Here is a 20,017-nt window from a genome sequence, read left to right as displayed (position 1 = left end):
ATAAAAAAATTATCATCTTAACCATTTTTAAATCTACAGTTCAGGGGCGCCTGGGTGGCACAGCGGTTAAGCGTCTGCCTTTGGCTCAGGGTGTGATCCCGGCGTTATGGGATCGAGCCCCACATCAGGCTCCTCTGCTATGAGCCTGCTTCTTCCTCTCCCACTCCCCCTGCTTGTGTTCCCTCTCTCGCTGGCTGTCTCTATCTCTGTCAAATAAATAAATAAAATCTTAAAAAAATAAATAAATAAATCTACAGTTCAGTGGTATTAAGTATATTCATACTGCTATGCAACCATACATCCCCAAAACTTTTTCATCTTGCAACACTGAAACTCTATTCCTATGAAACAGTAATTCCCCATTTCCCCTTCCCCCAGCTCCCTGCAACCATATTCCTACTTTCTGTCTCTATGAATCTGACTATACCAGGTACTTTGCACAGTCATATCATATTTATCTTTTTGTTTTGTTTTTTTTTTAAGATTTTATTTATTTATTTGACAGAGAGAGAGACAGCCAGACAGAGAGGGAACACAAGCAGGGGGAATGGGAGAGGAAGAATCAGGCTCCCAGCGGAGCAGGGAGCCCGATGCGGGGCTCGATCCCAGGACCCTGGGATCAGGCCCTGAGCCAAAGGCAGACGCTTAATGACTGAGCCACCCAGGCGCCCCCGTATTTATCTTTTTGTGACTGGCTTATTTCACTCAGCATAATGTCCTCAAGGTTCATCCTTGTTGTAGCATGTGCCAGAATTTCCTTCCTTTAAAGGCTGAATCATATTGCATTATATGTATATACCATGTTTGGTTTATCCATTCCCCTGCCAGTGGACACTTAGGTTGCTTCTACCTTTTGGTCAATAGTGAATAATGCTGCTATGAACATGCGTGTACAATATCTCAAGACCCTGTTTTCCATTCTTGTGGGTATACCCAAAAATATCACTGCTGGATCATATGGTCATTCTATTTTTTATTTTTTGAGGAATCATCATACTGTCTTCCACAGTAGCTGCATTCTACATTCCCCCCAACAGTGCACAAGGGTTCCAATTTTTTCACATTCTTACCAACATTTATTTTCCATTTTTTTATCATAATTCTCCTAATGGGTATGAGGTGGTATCTCATTGTGGTTCTGACTTGCATTTCCTTAATGATCAGTGATGTCGAGCATCTTTTCATGTGCTTATTGGCCATCTGTATGTCTCGTTTGGAGAAATGTCTATTCAAGCCCTTTGCCCAATTTGAATTGGGTTATTATTTTTGTTATGGAGTTTTAAGAGTTCTCTACCTATTCAGGATATCAATCTCTTATCAGATATGTGATCTGCAAATATTTTCTCCCATTTTGTAGGTTGCTTTTTATTCTGTTGCCTGAGTCCTTTGATACACAAAAGTTTTTAATTGTCATGAGTTCCAATTTGTCTATGTTTTCTTTTTGTGCCTGTGCCTTTGATATCTTACCCAAGAAATCATTCCAAAATCTACTGTTGTGAAGCTTTTTAGTGGTGGGGTTTTTTTTTCTAAGAGTTTTCTAAAAGGTCTTTGATCCATTTTGAGTTAATTTTTGTAAATGGTATTAGGGAAGTGTCCAAGTTTATTCTAAATTGAGTAAATTTTTAAAAGATCAAGAAAATCCTTTCCTGAAATATAGCTTTTCTGTTGGGAACCAAAAACACTGAATAATCTGTTTCTGCAGGGGTGGAAATCTCTTGGGAATATGAGTATACATGTGAATTCATGTAAACGGAATGAGTATTGACCTCACAACAAAAACTAAAGCTAGAATCCCAGCTGTGATACTTAGTAGCTATGTGACATAGGTCAAATTCTTGGTCTCTCTGAGCCTCAGTTTCTTTATCTATAAAATATGGTAAATAATTTGGCAGAGAGCTATGGCTTTGTCACCTAAAAATGGTGAACTTTGTAGGAAACAGACTGGATTCCCATGCATTGTTGGTGAGACTGTACTCTGGTACAGCCATTTTGGAAATTTTTGAGCTTCTTAAAATGTTAAATATACACCTACCATCTCATCCAGCCATCCTTCTCTTAGGTATTTACCAAAGCGAAATGAAAGCATATGCCCACAAAAACACTTGTACATGTATGTCTGTAACAGCATTATTCATAATAGCCCAAAACTATAAACAGTTCAAATGCCTATCAACAGCTGAGAGGGCAAACACAACATTCATTATCACTACGACAGAATACTACTCCGCAGTAAAAAGGGAACAAGCTACTGATACACATGTCAACATGAATGAACCTAAAAATTCATTATGTTGGGGCACCTGGGTGGTACAGTCGGTTAGGTATCCAACTCTTGGTTTGGGCTCAGGCCTGACTTCAGGGTTATGAAATCAAGCCCCACGTCAGGTGCCATGTTCAGCATGGAGTCTACTTAAGACTTTCTCTCCCTCTACCCCTCCCCCTTCTCTAAAAATAAATAAATAAATAAATCTAAAAAAAAAAAACCAGAATGGGGGCGCCTGGGTGGCTCATTCGGTTAGGTGTCCAACTCTTGCTTTCAGCTCAGGTCTTGATCTTAGGGTGATGATATCAAGGTCTGCGTTGGGCTCCATGTTAGGCATGGAGCCTAATTAAAAAAAAAAGTTAAAATAATTATGTTAAGTAAAGGAAGCTAGACACCAAAGATTACATTCTATTTATATGAAAATTTTAGAAAATTGGGGTGCCTGGGTGGCTCAGTTGGTAAAGCATGTGAATCTTGATCTCAGGATTGTAAATTCAATCGCCATGTTGGGTGCAGAGATTATTTAAAAACAAATTCTTAAAAACATTTTAGAAAATTCAAAACTGTAGAGACAGAAAAACCGGTGGTTAGCTAGGACTGGAGACTGGAGGTGAGAGAAGGAAATGACTACAAATAGACACAACAGAACTTTTGGGGGTGATGAATTATAGTAGTTGTTGCACAACTGTATAAATTTACTAAGAATTAATTAAACTGTAAATTTAGCAATAGGTGAATTATATGGTATTTAAGTTAAACCTCAGTAAGGCTGTAGTGGAAAAGGTTATGCCCTAGTTCCTAGCAGTACTATTGTAATAGGCAAAAACTGGAAACAACATAAATGCCCATGAACAGTAGAATGGATAAGTTGGATATATTCATATGACGGAATACTATACAGCAATGAGAATTAAAGAACTACAGCTTCACGTAACTTGGATGAATCTCTCAAACATAATGTTGAGTGAAAGACACATAATAGGGGCGCCTGGGTGGCTCAGTCAGTTAAGAGTCTGCCTTCAGCTCAGGTGACGATCCTGGGTCCTGGGATCAAGCCCCACATCAGGTTCCCTCATCAGCGGGGAGCCTGCTTCTCCCTCTGCCTGCTGCACCCCCCCACTTGTGCGCTCTCTGTCAAATAATAAATATAATCTTAATAAAAAGACACATAGTAGTACATAATGTATAATTCCATTTACATGATGTTTAAAAACAGGCAAAACAAATATTTGGTGTTAGAAGTCAAGATAGTGGTTATTCTTTAGGTGAACAATGATAGTGGGGTGTTAATTATTTTTTTATTTTAATTTTATTTTTTCCAGCTTTACTGAGGTATCACTGACAATATTAATAATGTTTCTTGAGGTGTGTTCTCATTATACAGGGGTGTTCACTTTTTGAAAGTCTATCACTTATTGTTTGTGCACTGTTTCATATCTATGTTATACTTCAATAAAAAGTTTACTTTAGGGGCACCTGGATGGCTCAGACAGTTAAGGGTCTGACTATTAATTTTGGCTCAGGTCATGATCTCAGGGCGGAAAGATCGAGCCCTGAATCTGGCTCCATGCTGGGTGTGGAGCCTACTTAAGATTCTCTCTCTTTCTCCCTCTGCCCCTTCCCCCACTGAACGCATGCTCTCTCTCTTAAAAAAAAAAAAAAAAAGTGTACTTTAAAAATGCACTTAATTTGAAAAAGAGATCACTGGTGATCTCTGAGAAGCGTGTGCGCGTGTGTGCCTCTGCGTATCTCTGTGTGTCTGTGTATCTGTGTGTATGTGTGAGTGTGTGTGTATATGTAGGGATGATGAGAGGAGCTGGCCAGGTGAAGATCTGAGGAAGTGTTCCAGGATAAGGAAACAAGCAGTCCACAGCCCCTATGGGAATGAGCTTGGCATGTTCAGAGAACAGGAAGAAGACTGTGTGTGGCTGGCATAAAGTGAATGAGATGAATGTGAGATCATTCCTTTATTCATTCATCAAATATGTAAGAGTTGTGCCAGAGGCTGAGAAGTCAGAGGACAGCCAATTGTTTGGAATGTGTGGCAGAGAAAGGAAGGAAGGGAAAAAGCCACTGTAGAAGGGGTAGGAAAGGACACCTGGGTGGCTCAGTTAAGCAGCTGCCTTCAGCTCAGGTCATGATACCAGGGTCCTGGGATCAAGTCCCACATCGGGCTCCTTGCTCAGCGGGGAGCCTGCTTCTCTCTCTCCCTCTGCCGCTCCCCCTGCTTGTGCTCGCTCTCTCTCTCTCTGTCAAGAAAATAAATAAAATCTTAAAAGAAGAAGAAGAAGAAGAAGAAGAAGAAGAAGAAGAAGAAGAAGAAGAAGAAGAAGAAAGAAAGAAAGAAAGAAAGAAAGAAAGAAAGAAAGAAAGAAAGAAAGAAAGAAAGAAAAGAAAAAAGAAAAGAGAAGAAAAGAAAAGAAAAGAAAAGTCCTGAGGGTTCCTTTCCATTTACACACACACACACACACACAGGGTAGAAGAAAGGAAAGATTGAAGATGAGGTTAACAGATTGCAGAAACAAGATCCTAGAGAAAACAGAAGAGGATAGAATAATGGGGTAAGGTGGTAGGGATCACTCTGGAATGGATATGGAAAAGCTAGAAATAAAACAGCCATAAAGGCAAACATTTTGAAATGGAGAGAAGCCAAGTGAAAGCATTCTCCAATCTTCCCATTGAAATTTCAGGAACGGTCACATAGGAAAGTCGGTTAAGGCCCAGAGAGTTACTTATAAAGAAGTTATCTTAAAAGCTCTTTCTTTCCCCCTTAAAATATAATTTAATGAGGAAACTAGGTCCTCTGATGCACTCCTAACACTGTTCTCTGTTGTCTGCCTTGCTGAACTAGCTGTGTGGAGCCCTCACCACAGGGAAGCCTGGGAATTCCACAATGTAAGGCACCAGGCCTCTAGTGGGCTCCCCCCAACTGTCCCAGGGCCCTCGCAACATAAACATGGAGCCTACATAAGGCACATCACCCACAGAGCAAGCTGCTAGCCAATATGTGACAAGGTCTTTAAAATTCACAGAGAAAACATGCAAACTAGGTTGTCCCCTACAGATATCTACCGTCAGTCATGATACAGAAATACAAACATGTCAAGAAAGATGAATGCAAATACTTTGAGGAGCTATTATACTCTAGATTGTTTCATACTGTACCTTTACCATTTATTGGATATTGTGGACCTGAGGATAATACCATTTTTGAATCATGCTGAGATCACAGAGGACATTTTGAAAAATGCAAAGAGTTAGGCTTCATTGTCCAGTTTTACTAGAGCTGACTGTCTATGTTTTCTTAGCATTAAAAGATAGTAGTACATTCATATTATGAATCAGTATAGATCATCAAATTCTTTCTTTTTGAAATTTGGAGGAATGATCACATCTTCTACCAATATGGCCAGTAAAAAATTCCACAGAGACATGGTAGGGAGTATGAACTGGTCAGATCACAAAAATGACATAAAGATATGCATTTTGCCTGAGAAATACACTATAGTTAAGATCATTGATTCAGGTCCTCAACTCTCTGGATTACTAGATTATTATGTGGTACACAGTTTATATAATAAAGGATTTACTTATTTGAACATATCAATCTCTGATGACAATTTCATTCTCTTGAAGGTTCTGTAATGAATTGAGTGCAAGATGACTAGGTGATTACTTTGAAACTATTATTTCTTTCAATAGATAAGCACAGTAATGTTGCTGAGCTTGCAAATGTCCTTGAGATACACTTATCATTGGTTAAGAATGATGTTTCCATGTATTGCTGATTGGGCTTTGTGCATAAGAAAAGACAAGTAATAAATCTGGATCAGCTTCATTATCATGGTGGAATGTACCTTCTATAAACAAATTTAAAAGTAGTTTATATCCACAAAAGATATTCTTATCATGGCATGGTGAAGAGAGCAGGAGACCTGAACAAGAAGCTTTGTCAGCTCTGATACTGATACTAGGTCCAGCTGATCCAGCCTGCATAAGCACTTTGGGTCTGTCTAAAGGATACACAAAGATATCATTTTCCTATTTGATTCAATCTTTACCTTTCTAATAATGGGAAATCTTTCACCAAAAGTGGGCAAGCTCTCACATGAGTCTCTGGACAGCTTCCTTACAGAATTAGAAAAGATTCTAAACACTTCGGAAGAAGTGTGGACTACAGAAATATTTTGATCAGGCACTTATGGAAACACAATAGTGTCTCTGCATCATAATAACAACCCAATTATGGCTTTCTTCTGAATCTCTTACATTGTAAAAGCTTTCCTGATTTGAATCCTATGACTTGTAGCAGACTTCTAAACAAAAATTACAAATTGCTCGTTCCCATGGCTCCTCTCACTAATAGATCCAGCCCGTTAGCAGTAGTACTGCTCGGCATTTTAGACCCATTATCCAGAAGTCACCACCCTGAAGTCAAATCCCCATTTTTATTACTGTCCAAAAGTATAAGACTTCAAAAACAGTCAGATATATTTCATGGTCATTATTAAGCATTAATAATGTCTTGGAGTCATAAACCTGACTTCACACATGCTCAGATATTGAATGATGGGAAGGGAGAAATTTTTCCCATTTGATAAAACTACAAGGAGAGTCACGAGTCCTGTCAATACGGGTGTTCATAAGGCATTGCAAACATTCAGGAACAAAATGGGCTTGCAGGGATTTCTGTGGTTATGTCACCATGTTGTACACTTCTAAACAACCTGCAAACAAAACTTGGTGAGGTTTCGGAGAAGAAAGGAGAACCTGATTTAACTTCCGGCTCAGAGCAAATGAAAAGTACAGAATCATTTGAAATAGTCACTGAGGAAGCAACTACACATTGAACACAAACAAAACTCTGATGTTGCCACAACAGAAACCGACTGGTTCCCCCTTGAGCGGTGCTTTGAAATTCCCGTTTAGCTCTGAATTAAATGAGAACGTTTGTAGGAAAACTGCTACACACAACCTTCCCAGAGAAGAAAGCCTCCAAAAACTCCATTCGAAACAAGCAAGCAAACAACTCTGTTCCATTCAGAGAAAACTCTGTCTACATGTCCTTAATTGTTCATGCATTCTAGGAAAGAGCTTTAACACTGGATATCCACGCTGAAGCCAGTTTCTCAAGTTTGCTTTACCATCTTATGCTGGTATGGAAGTCCAGCTTCCTGCAAATAATGCAGTATTTCGAGTCACAGAATCTTATCAATTTTATCAGAATGGAATAGAGGGCCACCCTCCTCACTCCTCACTGCTAACCCTCACTTGCAGTAATTTGATCACATTCGTTATTCACACTTGCTGTTTTTTTCTTTCTCAAAGTTAGGTTTCTTTCTCAAAGTGCCAGTCACTAAAAAGCATCCTGCTGGTGTAGTTACACTATACGTAAAGGATGTTCAAAGTGTGTTGTAGTGTAGTTTGGGAGACATTTAATATTGCTTGGAATCTTGCCGATTATAGCACATCCTAATGCAACAAAGAGCTGTTTTTATACATATATATATATAAATATATATATATATATATATATCTTTTTTTTTTTTTTTTGACATAAGGAGGTTGAGAGCACAGGCAGGGGGAGCGGCAGGCAGAGGGGGAGGGAGAAACAGGCTCCCCGATGAGCAGAGAGCCCAACGTGGGGATCATGACCTGAGCCAAAGGCAGACGCTTAACCAACTGTGCCACCCAGGCGTCCACAAACAGCTGCTTTAAAAAAAAAAAATTGAGGGGGCACCCAGATGGCTCAGTCGGTTGACAGTCCAACTCTTGATTTTGACTCAAGTCATGGGATGACACCCTCTTCCCCTCCCATCAGGCTCCCCCACTCAGTGGGGAGTTTGCTTCTCTCTCTCTCTCTCTCTCCTCTCTTCCTCTGCCCGTTCCTCCACTTGAACACACACTCTCTCTCTCTAAAATAAATAAATCTTTTTTTTTAATTGAACCCTAGGTTCTTTTTTCTTTTTTTTTAAACAAAGACTTTTTAACAATCAACACTGTATTTTTTATCTTGAGTTGATCTGCATTTTATTTTATAAATCTAAGGATAAACTTTATAGGCCGTATGATGACTGCTAACATTTATAAGCCATCACAATGAATATTGTAATGGTGATTTTATGTGTTAGTTTATCAAACATAAGTCTTGTTTCATTTTATATTTTGTTACCTATGCTTTTGGGGATAATGGGAAGACATTTAACTCTTCTTATGAAAATACTTATTGGTATTTAGAGTAGAAAGAGTATAAAACAATAAACATGCAGTACTGAGAAATTTGATGAGACATTAAGAATTCCTTGGATATCTATAAATTACGTACATCAATTGAACCTTGAAGGTATGCAAATCAGCATAGTTATGTATAATTTAACCTTGTTTTTTAAGGTCTTAACTCAGACTATAAAGATTCACTGACATCCCATGAGAAGTTTTGGAAAGAAACATTTTTTTAACCCATTTCGAATTCTTTCAAAGTGCAAAAAGCAGCCCTTGAAAGGATGTTAACATGGTCCAATTTGCATTTTGTTTGGTTTTTTCCTTTTTTTTTTTTAGTATCAGCTTTATTGAAATATAATTAACATACTATACCATTCATCCATCTAAATAGAAAGTCAACAGTTTTAGTATAGAGTTGTGCAACCGTCACCACAACCAATTTTAGGACATTTTCATCATCTCAAAACATCCAGCCCCTCCTTACCCTTTACCTGTCATGCCCCAATACCCTTCATCTTTCCCAGCTCTACCTTCTGCCTCTATAGAGTTGCCTATTCGGACATTTCACATAAGTGGAAGCATACCATATGTGGTCTTTGTGTCTGGTTTCCTTCACTTAGCGTACTGCTTTCAAGGTTCATCTATGTTGTAGCACGTATCAGTACTTCATTCCTTCTTATTGCTGACTAAAGATAAATCTTTTAACTTTTTAAAGATGCATCTTTTAACTTTTAACAGTGTTTTTGTAATTCAACTTTAAAAATATAGTGTTTGGGGTATCAGGGTGGCTCAGTCAGTTAGGCACCTGGCTACAGCTCGGGTCATTATCTCAGGGTCCTGGGATGGAGCCCCACATTGGGCTCCCTGCATCCAGCTCTCTTCTCGGTGGGGAGCCTGCTTCTCTCTCTCTCCCTCTGCCCTACCCCTGCCTACCCCCTCAACTCCCCCAATCTGCTTGCTGTCTCGCTCTCTCTCTCTCTCTCTCTCGTGCTTGCTCACTCTCTCAAATAAATATCTTTTTTAAAATAAAAATAAAAAATAATAAAATCTTTTAAAAAATGCAATAGATAATTTCGTGTTTATGGGGAGAGATTAACATAGCCAACCTACTCAGTATTTTAAAATTAGCAGAAGACATTTGAAATGTCTAATATTTAATATTGTCTCATGTTGGTTTTTATTACCTGATGTTTTCAATTTTCTATTGCATTCTTGTGTCTTTTTCATTTTTAGTGTTTCAAGTAGTTTGTATTTAAAATTTTTAAGTTCCCAAACTGTAATACAGTGGACTGTTTTCTGGTATGATTATCAACATTGTAAACTTTGTCAATTTAATTATTGGCACATATATTTACAACTAAACCTGGGCGCATATATATATATATATATATATATTCAGTGAAATAGATGTGAAACAAGTTTTTAAAATGCACTTACCTGTATCCATACATTCTCTAATCCGTCTACAGGATCTCTAATGACTTGGACAAGCGGCTTGCTAAAAATCCAGAGGTACAGTGTCTGTAGCATTGCTCTAATCTGCTTGGTTCCATCCAAAATAAAAGAGCATTTGGGGGTTTTGCTGTTTATTTTTTTTTTGTTGTTTTCAAACTCTTGTGTTGAATTCGTTTTAACAGGATTTCTTATTAAGGGATCCATGCTGGGTCCTGGGAATCTCTGCTTCTCTTTTTAAATGTTCACACATCATCCTTTTCACAGCCCTTGAATTTTGCCAAGGATGATTAAACATTTCATGGGTAGAGTCTTTGGAATCCAAATTCTTCCCTGTTTTGGCAATCAGGGTGACACTTTCATTTTTAGGCCCTTAGTTCCATCCTTTTCTTTCTGTCTCCTCGAGTTCAGCAGTTTCACCAGTTTCACCAGTCACAGAGCATCCTGGGAATCATTTCATCACAGCAAGACACAGAAGCTTGTGCAAAAGCTAGACCAGCTAGTGGATGGGAGACTCCACAGTGTCAGAAAAATTCTCTGGTTTGACTTCTCAGTTTCCACTTTGTTTCTGCTTCTGCCAGGACCATGTGCTCAGTGTTTTTCTTTCCTGCTATAATTATCCAGGCCCATTCCAGTTATTATCAGCTGACCATTTCTGCTTAAGGATAATTCAGAAAACAAACACATGGAACCTGATACACCAGGATTTAAGTCACGGGTCACCACTTCCTAGCTGTGTGACATTAGGCAGGTGTTTTAACTTCTTTGGGATTGTTTCCTCATCTGTAAAATTGAAGTTAATATCAGCCTCACAGGATTATGCGACGTATTCACACTGAACGTGAACTCGGTAATTGCAGTCGCCAAATGTTCGTCTCCCCGGTCCTCCCATTTCGCTTTTCCAGGCATTTCCAGCCCAAACAGCACGCACTGAGCCTCTACTGTAGGCAGGCCCTTGGAGTGTAAAGATACTAAAAATACAGGAAATAGCTTCCTGCTCTTGAGAAGTTTACAATCTAGTCAAGGAGACCGCTTCCAGTACCTTGATGAATCCCTTAGAACAGTCCTGGGAGGCCGAAGGGATGAAAACAGGAAGAAAGGGACAGAGTGGCTAAGGGTGAAGAGTCCTATCTCCTTCTACTCCCTAAACGTCATATTTGTCCCAGCCCCAGGACCCCGTTACTGTTTTTTTACGTGTCTGTCACCCCGAGAAGACCGCCAGCCCCCTGAGGGCGACCCAGGTTCAGCTCATTTAAGTCACTTTCTCATCTCAGGGCCGGGCGCGCAGCAGGCCCGGGCCCTGTTCGGCTTTCTCACTCGCGGGGCGCCGGCCCGCGCACTCGGCCGCAAGTGGGGGCGGGAGCGTCATGCTCTGTGCCCCCGTCCCGCCCTCGTCGGAAGTCCCCCGAGTCCTCTGGGCAAGGCCGGTGTCCCGCGGGACACGGGGGGAAACCCAGGCGCGCCCCACCGCCATTGGCGGTTAGCCGCCACCTTCCGCTGCAGCCCGGATTGGCTCCTTCCGCGGGCAGCGCGGCGGCTTTAACCAATCGCCAGCGGTCGGGAGGCCCCGCCCCTCGAGAGCGCGGGAAGCAGGCCTTGGGTTTGCGCGGTCTGGGGTCGCGGACTGGGCGGGTGAAGAGAGGGAGTGCGCTCCACCCGAGCCTCTGGGGGGCGCTGTTACAAAGAGCCCTGGCGGGGTGCCGGGGGCGCAGAGGCTTGTGTGACCCTAGTTAGGCTCTGCTTCTTTCCAGACGTCAGCCTTGCCATTCTCACCAGGAGGTTGGCGGACCGGGGGTGTGTGAAGCAGGGCGAGGGAGCGACCCTGCGGAGGAACGAACGGGTAGACGCGGGAATCCGCCCGCACGGAAATGGGAGTGGAGGAAGGCGCGCAGAGAACCTCAGGCGTGACTGCCCTTGCGGAAAGGCGGTGGCTAGAGGGTCGCCCCACCCCTTGGAGCCCTCAGGCCCCGCCCCGCAGGCCCCGCCCCCCGAGACCTAAACCGCGCGGCGGGCTCGGCGGGCCCCAGTGCAAGCTCGCCAGCAGCGCTCCTAGGTAGGGTACCGTCTGCTCTCCCTCCACGCGCTCTCCGCCCGCCTACAGACAGATCCGGCGGCACTCTCGTATTCTGCCTGCTGCCCGGTGAGCCCGGGCCCTGCCCGCCCCAGCCCTGCGCCCGCAAGGCCGCTACCCCCCTCCCTTCCCTCTCTTTAATTTCCCTCCTCTTCTCCCAGTCTATCCTGTATTTTTCCTCTCTGTCCTCTTTTTCTTTATCTCTCTTTTCACTCTTTTTCTCTCTCCCTTTTGTTCTTTACCTCTCAGGTTCAATTGGCCGTAATTTCAGCCTCCACCCTTCCACTGTCTCCCCTCGGCCTGGATGCTCAGCACCCCCCCTTGGGTGGGGAGCCTCGGCGCGTCCACGAAGATCTGAATGACCTTCCCTCCCAAGGAGGAGGAGGCTTTGAGCAGGGCCGGCTCCCAGCCCCTTTAGCTTCCTCACAGCCCGCGCCTGGGGCCTAGTCGACTCTCAGAGAGTCTCTGACCTATCATGACCTTCTTAGAACACTCCCATTCACCAGAGTCTGCTGTGTTGGGGGATGCTTCCCCGAGTACAGACTGCCACTAAAGCAGAAATCTGGAAGGGAGTCAATGTGTGATACTAAGAGAGCAGACTGGAGAGGGGGGACTCCTGGGTTCATTTCTCCCCTCCAATGTGTGCACTTAATTAGTCCCCTGCTGTCCTGGGAGAAATGGACCCTGTTCCTTACTCCTCCCCACCAACCCCCTTAAGGACTGTGTAGGTTTATGTGCCTCGGGCAGGTGGCTCTTTCCTCGCTGGAGTGTGATCCTTTAAGGCAGATTTCCCCTTTCTAAACTCTAATCTTGGGGCGCCTGGGTGGCTCAGTGGGTTGAGTCTTGGACTGTTGGCTAACGCCCAGGTCAGGATCTGGGGGTGGTGGGATCCAGCTGGTATTGACCTCTGTGCTCAGCAGGGAGTCGGGCTTGAGATTTTCTCCTGCCCTCTGCCCCTCCCCCTACTGCCCTCCCCCCGCTCACATGCTCTCTTTCTTTCTCTCTCTAAAAGAAATAAAATCTTAAAAAATAAACTCTCCTCTCTGCCCTCATCCACAGGACACATAGTATGACTATTAGGTGTTTCGTCTCCCAGCCATTTTCTATGGAAAACCAAGGGGATCGGGCCATGATAGCCACTGGCAGCTTTGAAGAATGGGATGCCTTTAGAGAAGCTTGATCTTGGAGGCCTCAGCGTGAGACCGTACAAAGCCGGGTAAGAGTCCAGTCTGAGGGAGGGGTCTCCTGCTGCCTACAGCAGCGCTTTGCCTGGGGGTGGGTGTCAGTAGGACATTAGCAAAAATAACTACCACCACCCCCAGTGAAGTTGCTTTCAGATCTCACAAAGACTTTCATATATCCCTAGTCTCATTCTATCCTTTAAGCTGACCTTGACAAGCCAGGGATGGTGGTCCCCATATTTACAAAGGAAGAAATTGAAGCCTAGATGGGACAGTGATTAGTCCTTGATCATCCTGGAAGTCAGCAGCAGAGCTAGGACTTCTAGGCTTGAGTATTACTTACTTTTCTTAGTAGGGTCTTTAGCACAAGTGACCATTGATCCCGTACTCCCGCCTCTGAAAGACCTGGGCAAACCCAAAGCAACATTTGAAATGGCAGCTGAGCCTCTGTGCACATGTCTTTGAGATGGATGGCCTGGGTCTTGTTCTTCTCTGGCCTTCACAACACTGCAACCTCGCTCAGGGTCAGGACATGATTGACTCATTTATCATGTCTCTGAGGCCTAGAGAAGGGACACTACTTGTCTGAATCTTCTCAAAACTGTCAAATTGGCATGAGAGAACTTGGGTGTTAGACTGCCTTGCAAAAGCCCTGCCTGGGCCGGGGCTGAGAAAACAGCCGGAGAAAAATGTTCTGGACGCCAGCGCAAAGCAAATTGCATAAGCTTTGGAGCCTGTACACGTGGCTCTAAGTTCCCTCATCTGTAACATGGAAGTAAGGCAGCCACCTCACCAGGCTGCTCTGAAGAGCCAGTGAGTAACAGAATGCTCCAGGCAGTGGCATGGGGAAGGTATGGAACACATCTTGGGGTCAGGCGGGGAAGCTGGGGCATCTGAAGCACCTTCATCAACCCATTCTGCCATACGGCCACCAATCCTCACTGAGCCTCATATGGCCAGGCTCCAGGGAAACTCCAGACCAGGCCTGGCCTCTAGGAGCTCTGGGTGCAGTTGAGGTGGTGAATAGCCTCTGGGTTTCGCTCTTTGCCCCAGATACCTAGAGTGAAAAGCCCAGGAGGAAGAAGCTGTTTGTTTCCATGGGTCTGTGTTCTCAGCGGACTCCAACCACATCCTCCCTCTGCTGGCCGGCATTTTCCTCATGGCCCCAGTGACACGGGCAGCCAATCTGGCTGGGCTCAGAGCAGCTGCTCCTGCAGTCAGAGAAGTGAGCTCAGCGAAGAGAGAAGCAGGTCGCCCTCCCCCACTGGGGCGCTGGGCTCACTTCCTCCCCAGGCCGCAGAGGCAGCAGAGAAGGGTGTTGTTCCAACTCTGAGAACAAAATGGAGCTTTTGGTTTCCTGTGTCACTCTTCATAGCTCTGACCTGCACCCCCTCCCGCGTGCCTGCCCCTCCTGTGGTGAAGATGTGGATCCCCTGTGTTGAACAAGAGGAGGCTGGCCAGAGGAGGAGACAGTTTTCCCTGCGTCACACAGTAGTCATCCAGGGGGAGAGAGCCCAATGCCTGTGCACCTGCTCTCAGCCCTGAGAGTTGCCCAGGATCCTTCAAGGCTCAGCTAAATGTTACCTTTTCTGATCACCCACTCTTCCCTCTCTCCTGATGGAGTTAGTTGTTCCCTCCACATTTTGAGAGTATGTCCTGCAAGCCCCAAAAGCGGCTTGAATTACCTGCCCGTCCGCTGTGCCAGACAGTAAGGCCCCTCTAGGGTGATATTGTCTCCTGCATCTCAGTAAACCAGCGCCCAGCAGAGCAGTCTCAAAAGGATGGCTCTAGAGAGCCCCAGTTGTGCGGGCTGGGGAAGAGAATGAGACTAATGGGCTGGGAGAGGATTGAACTATCTTGCCCATTCCTTTTTGTCTAGACTTAGGCAATTTCAGACCCGTAGGAACAGCTTCTGCTTAGGAAATCCGGGGCGTAAGCCTGTGAGTTTGTGCCTGTCAGGTCTTCGTCTGACTGAAAACTTTTGCCCACTTCTGCCCGTCCTCCAGATCTGCAGAAGCAGGGATGTGGCCATTGCCAGTGAACTCTGCACCCAGCAGACAAAAGGCTAGGTCACTGCCTATTTTCAAGGCATCACTAAGATAGCCCTGAGCCAGACTCTCCCTGTAGTGAAAAGGAGGGGACGCTTCACAAAACGTGTTTCCCTCAAGCAGGAATTGCTTCTCCAGCCCCATTTGAGTACCTCCAGAGCTCACTCCTATTTTCCCTCACAAGGTCATTCTGGTTCTTGCTTTGTCAGGGAAGGTAGGGGCGGGGTGGCGAGCAGGGAGGGGCTGGTCATTCTGCTGCTAATGGGACTTCTCTCTCCTTGGCTTAGATTCCGGCAGAGTTCCTGTACCTTGTCTTCTTGCTGACTGAAGGTGTCCCCTTCTCCAGTCTTTCTCCATCTTCTGGGAGGTAGCAGGCTATCAGCATTATGGTTGGGTTCAAGGCTACAGATGTACCCCCTACTGCCACTGTGAAGTTCCTGGGGGCTGGCACAGCTGCCTGCATCGCAGATCTCATCACCTTTCCTCTGGACACGGCGAAAGTCCGGCTGCAGGTGAGGGGATGAAGCCTGGGGTTCCTGATGTTGTCTTCTAGTCTGCTCTGCCCCAAGACACAGGCTCCTTAAGGGCCAGGGAAATGTTGAGGACTATAAACACTGGAACACAGGGATGGCAGGAGACGGGGAGGGCAAACTGCCTGTCTATATAACCACCCATCTTGACCTTGCAGATCCAAGGAGAGAGGCAGGGGCCAGTGCGGGCTGCGGCCAGCGCCCAGTACCGCGGCGTGCTGGGCACCATCCTGACCATGGTGCGCACCGAGGGCCCCTGCAGCCTCTACAGTGGGCTGGTCGCCGGCCTGCAGCGCCAGATGAGCTTTGCCTCTGTCCGCATCGGCCTCTACGACTCTGTCAAGCAGTTCTACACCAAGGGTTCTGAGCGTGAGTGTGGAGCTGGGCCATAGGCCCCTTGGCCTTTTCTTCTTGGCGATGACTGATCCCAGTAAATCATCCGTGATTGATGATTTGCTGCATAGCTCCTTTAGGCTTCAAGATCCCTAGGCAGATCAGAGGAACTGAGAACTGGAAGGGACCTTGATTCTCCTAATGATCCCTGAACACCTGGCCTGTGCTAAGCTCTGTGCAGGGGATCATCCCAGGACAGTCCTCACAACCACTTTGAGAGTAGATGGTATCATCTACAGATGAAGAGACTGAGTCTTGCTAGGTGGAAAGGACTTGGCCAAGGGCACACGATGAAGAGCCGGAAAAACACACCCAGGACTTTTGCCTCCAAGGCCACTCTTCCATTTCATCTCCTCGGCAGGCCTTGCCCACCCTCCATTTTTCACAAGTGAAAACTGAGAACCCAGATCGAAAGGTTAACATTTCCCAAGATTACATGGTAGGGAGAAATACATCTGGCATGAGATCTCAAGTCTTATGGGTCCCAGGCCTTAAGAAGGCCACTTTTCTCTGAGCCTTGGTTTTCACATTTGTCAAACAGAAAGGGTTGTGATTTCTCAGCATTTACCCTGTTGAGCTAAGTCTCATTTTGTCCTACTCCTTATTATAACCCTGTACCTAGCAAGAGTAGACATCCACAGTGTTATTTTCTTTGAGGCAAGAAGTTTTTTGAGCCAGAGGTTGTCTGAGTCCTATTCCCAAAAGGCAAAAGATTACAGTGATGAGGTGGTCTTAGTGAGGGGAGGTGGAAAATGAGTACAACCCCAGCCGGGCACTGACCCCCATGGTTGTCCCACAGATGCCGGCATCGGGAGCCGCCTCCTGGCAGGCAGCACCACAGGTGCCTTGGCTGTGGCCGTGGCCCAGCCCACAGATGTAGTGAAGGTCCGGTTCCAGGCTCAGGCCCGGGCTGGAAGTGGCCGGAGATACCAAAGCACTGTTGATGCCTATAAGACCATCGCCCGAGAGGAAGGGTTCCGAGGACTCTGGAAAGGTGTGTATCAGTGTATCGGGTGTTTCTTCCCCATCCTCCTCCTCCCCTATTCTCTGGTCTCACATCGGTACCGTTTCCTCCTATAGGGACCTCTCCCAATGTTGCTCGTAATGCTATTGTCAACTGTGCTGAGCTGGTGACCTACGATCTCATCAAGGACACCATCCTGAAGGCCAACCTCATGACAGGTGAGTTAAGGTAAATGGTGCTGGATCTCACCCTTCCCCCAACTAGGATGAGATGTGGGAGTCTGGTTGCCTGAAGACCACATCTTTTCATCCTCCTTCCCCTCTGCTTGTGGAATGAGTTTAGATTTACCATATTGAAGCCAGCTGGGATGAAGCACCCACTTTGCACACTGAGGCACTGAGGCAAAATGACTCTTAGGTCATCAGAAGTCCCAGCTGGAGTCTCTCTAAAACCATCAGACCCCTAAGCTACTTTAATAATCTCTTTCCTTCTGGAATGATGGGGTGAGGAGTCCTCACTGCCTCTCCTGCTCCTCCTTGGCAGATGACCTCCCTTGCCACTTCACTTCCGCCTTCGGGGCAGGCTTCTGCACCACCGTCATCGCCTCCCCTGTCGATGTGGTCAAGACGAGATACATGAACTCTGCCCTGGGCCAGTACAGGAGCGCTGGCCACTGTGCCCTCACCATGCTCCAGAAGGAGGGTCCCCGAGCCTTCTACAAAGGGTGAGTCTTTGATCCATCACACCCAATTCCAAGCCTCCTGGCTACCCATACCTACACACAGGTGGGAGAGAACCACCTGGAACTGATTAGCAACCAGGTGTCAAGCTATTCTGATCCTGGTCCTGGTATTTCACCAGCATTTTCTCATGCTCTCAACTACTTCCAGAGTTGTCATCCGTACCTTATGGGTATTAAAATGGGGACTCAAGGGAGATTCTTGCTCACAGCCACACAGCTGTGGGGCTCTGTTCCCTGGACCCTCCCACCCTCCTTTGGGACAGAGCAACTGGATTGGATTGGATACTATGGCCCAGGGGGGTGAGCGGGAGGTAGAGTGCCCTCAGGAGTCACCAGATTGCCCTCTGTGACCTGTGTTTCCTCTCTTCTAGGTTCATGCCCTCCTTTCTCCGTTTGGGTTCCTGGAACGTGGTGATGTTTGTCACCTATGAGCAGCTCAAACGGGCCCTGATGGCTGCCCGCACTTCCCGGGAGGCTCCCTTTTGAGTGTCTCCTGCTTCTGACCCCACCACGTCTGGCTTTGGTTTTGGCTCAGCTCCAGCCAGGCCCTGCTTCCCTTCCCTCTCTCCTCACCCCTTCGTTCCACTCCCTTTCCCACCAGCTCCCTTTCCTCTCCCCACATTCTCACCCCTCTTCCCTACCTCATCTCCCCATTGCCTCTCAGTCCCAGTAGAGTTGACCCCAGTTGACACTGTAAGAGGCCTGGCACCAGCCAGGATCCCAAGCCTTCAGTCCCTTGAAAAGTTAAGCCCAGCTCTCTGTTCTGCCCCCAAGCCCAGCCCAGCCAGCATGTCACCCATAAAACAGGTTCAACCTTGGTGTCTCCTCCCTCTGTCATAGCTCTTACCAGAGGTCTTGGTCCAGTGGGCCCTTTTGGCACCTGACTTAGAAAGGAAGGTATGACCCACCTTCTGTTTCCAGCATCCAGTCTGAGGCCCATGGAGGTCATCTTGTCCATTTCTCTTTCCAAACCAGGCCCAGGGCTTAGAAGGCAAGTGAAGGAGCAGCTGGGAGTCACAGCAGTGGCCTCACTTTTACCAGGTCACATGAGCTTTCACTCACTCAGTGCCTAGTACTCCAGCACCTACCTTTCTAAACCCTCCAGCTGCCCCGGGCCTATTTATCTACAAAATTAGCATGTTCCTGTCTGCCCTGCGTCTCCTGTGCTTCTTGGAAGATTTAGAGGAACTTGGGAATCTTAGATGCTATGAACTTAGTATTCCATTCTACAAATGGGAACCCTCCTCCTCAAATTCCCAAACCTAGTGAGGGAGAGTCGGGCTGCTTCTCACCCTCCACAGTCACACCCTTAGGAGGCAGGTTTACTGCACTGGATGGGACAGGCTGCAAGGCAAACAGGAGGCCTCATCCTGAGGATACTTCCCCCCCCCCCACCCCGAGAATACTTTCATTTGGAGTCTTACCCTCTCCCTGGGCTAGAGATCACAGGAGGCAGTGCCAAGCTGGGGCTGAGGCTGCACAGGGTGTCAGCCTCCCTGTCCCTGTTCCTACCACCTGTCCTCAGAGGGAGGAAAGCAGATTCTACATCTGTTTCAAGGGGTTGGGGACTCTGAAGTCCCAGAGTCCTGAGGCATCTCGTGCAGAGGCAGGCCCATTTTATAGCCATTGGAAGAAGCTGAAGGCTGAGGTCATGCAAGCAAGGACATACAGGAAGTCAACAACTGAACCAAGACTAGGACTCAGACTCCTCCCTCCCCCTTTGGACTCTTCACCCAGGGACCAGTGCTGGAGTCCTTTGGAAAGTCTTGGGTAGCTGTGGAGCCAGGCTCAGAGAATGTGACTTCCCTCTTCCAGCTGCCTAAAGCAGCTAACACTACTCCTTTTCCATTGGTCAGAGCTGGAGACTCAGCCCTTCAGTGTTTTGGCAAGGGGTCTAGGATATTAGGTTCCTGGGGAAGGAAGGAGGGCCTGGGATTCCTCCCCTTACTTCCTAGCATCTGACAAATTGAGCTGGGATCTCATAGTCCCTGAGAGAGACAGGGTTGGTTGGGTCCATGAGTTGAGCCAGAGTGAAGGTGGTAGGCAGCCCAGCGGGGTTGTCTGGTGGGCTGCACAGAGTCAGCATAAATGGAAGACTGACCCTCCTGCACCTTAATTCTCACATTAGTCCTGTGAAGCGGCTTCTCACTG

The 20,017-nt window shown here is 46.2% G+C and overlaps 1 protein-coding gene and 2 pseudogenes across 2 annotated transcripts; all 3 read left to right on the top strand.

The window, feature by feature from the left end:
• Positions 1-4,147: 4,147 nt before the first annotated feature.
• LOC148108755 (protein FAM91A1 pseudogene) lies at positions 4,148-6,774 on the top strand (annotated as a pseudogene).
• A 58-nt stretch (positions 6,775-6,832) lies between these two features.
• LOC123804224 (protein FAM91A1 pseudogene) lies at positions 6,833-7,543 on the top strand (annotated as a pseudogene).
• A 4,308-nt stretch (positions 7,544-11,851) lies between these two features.
• On the top strand, positions 11,852-18,684 carry UCP2 (uncoupling protein 2). Of its 2 annotated transcripts, none has more exons than XM_045816317.2 (8): positions 11,852-11,990; positions 13,068-13,224; positions 15,525-15,749; positions 15,926-16,136; positions 16,960-17,154; positions 17,241-17,342; positions 17,668-17,848; positions 18,238-18,684. In XM_045816317.2, exons 3-8 carry the CDS (start codon positions 15,624-15,626, stop codon positions 18,350-18,352), a joined length of 930 nt encoding a protein of 309 aa, XP_045672273.2. In that variant the 5' UTR covers positions 11,852-11,990; positions 13,068-13,224; positions 15,525-15,623; the 3' UTR covers positions 18,353-18,684. The 2 variants fall into 2 exon arrangements, with proteins under 2 accessions (XP_045672273.2, XP_045672272.2); XM_045816316.2 differs by having other exon boundaries at positions 11,921-12,077.
• Positions 18,685-20,017: the final 1,333 nt, after the last annotated feature.

Source organism: Ursus americanus, chromosome 16, assembly GCF_024610735.1.
Source record: "Ursus americanus isolate L20-20 chromosome 16, mUrsAme1.1.p, whole genome shotgun sequence".
Taxonomy (NCBI): Eukaryota; Metazoa; Chordata; class Mammalia; order Carnivora; family Ursidae; genus Ursus; species Ursus americanus.
Note: the sequence above shows the minus strand (reverse complement) of the source record. Positions and strands in the feature narration are given on the sequence as shown.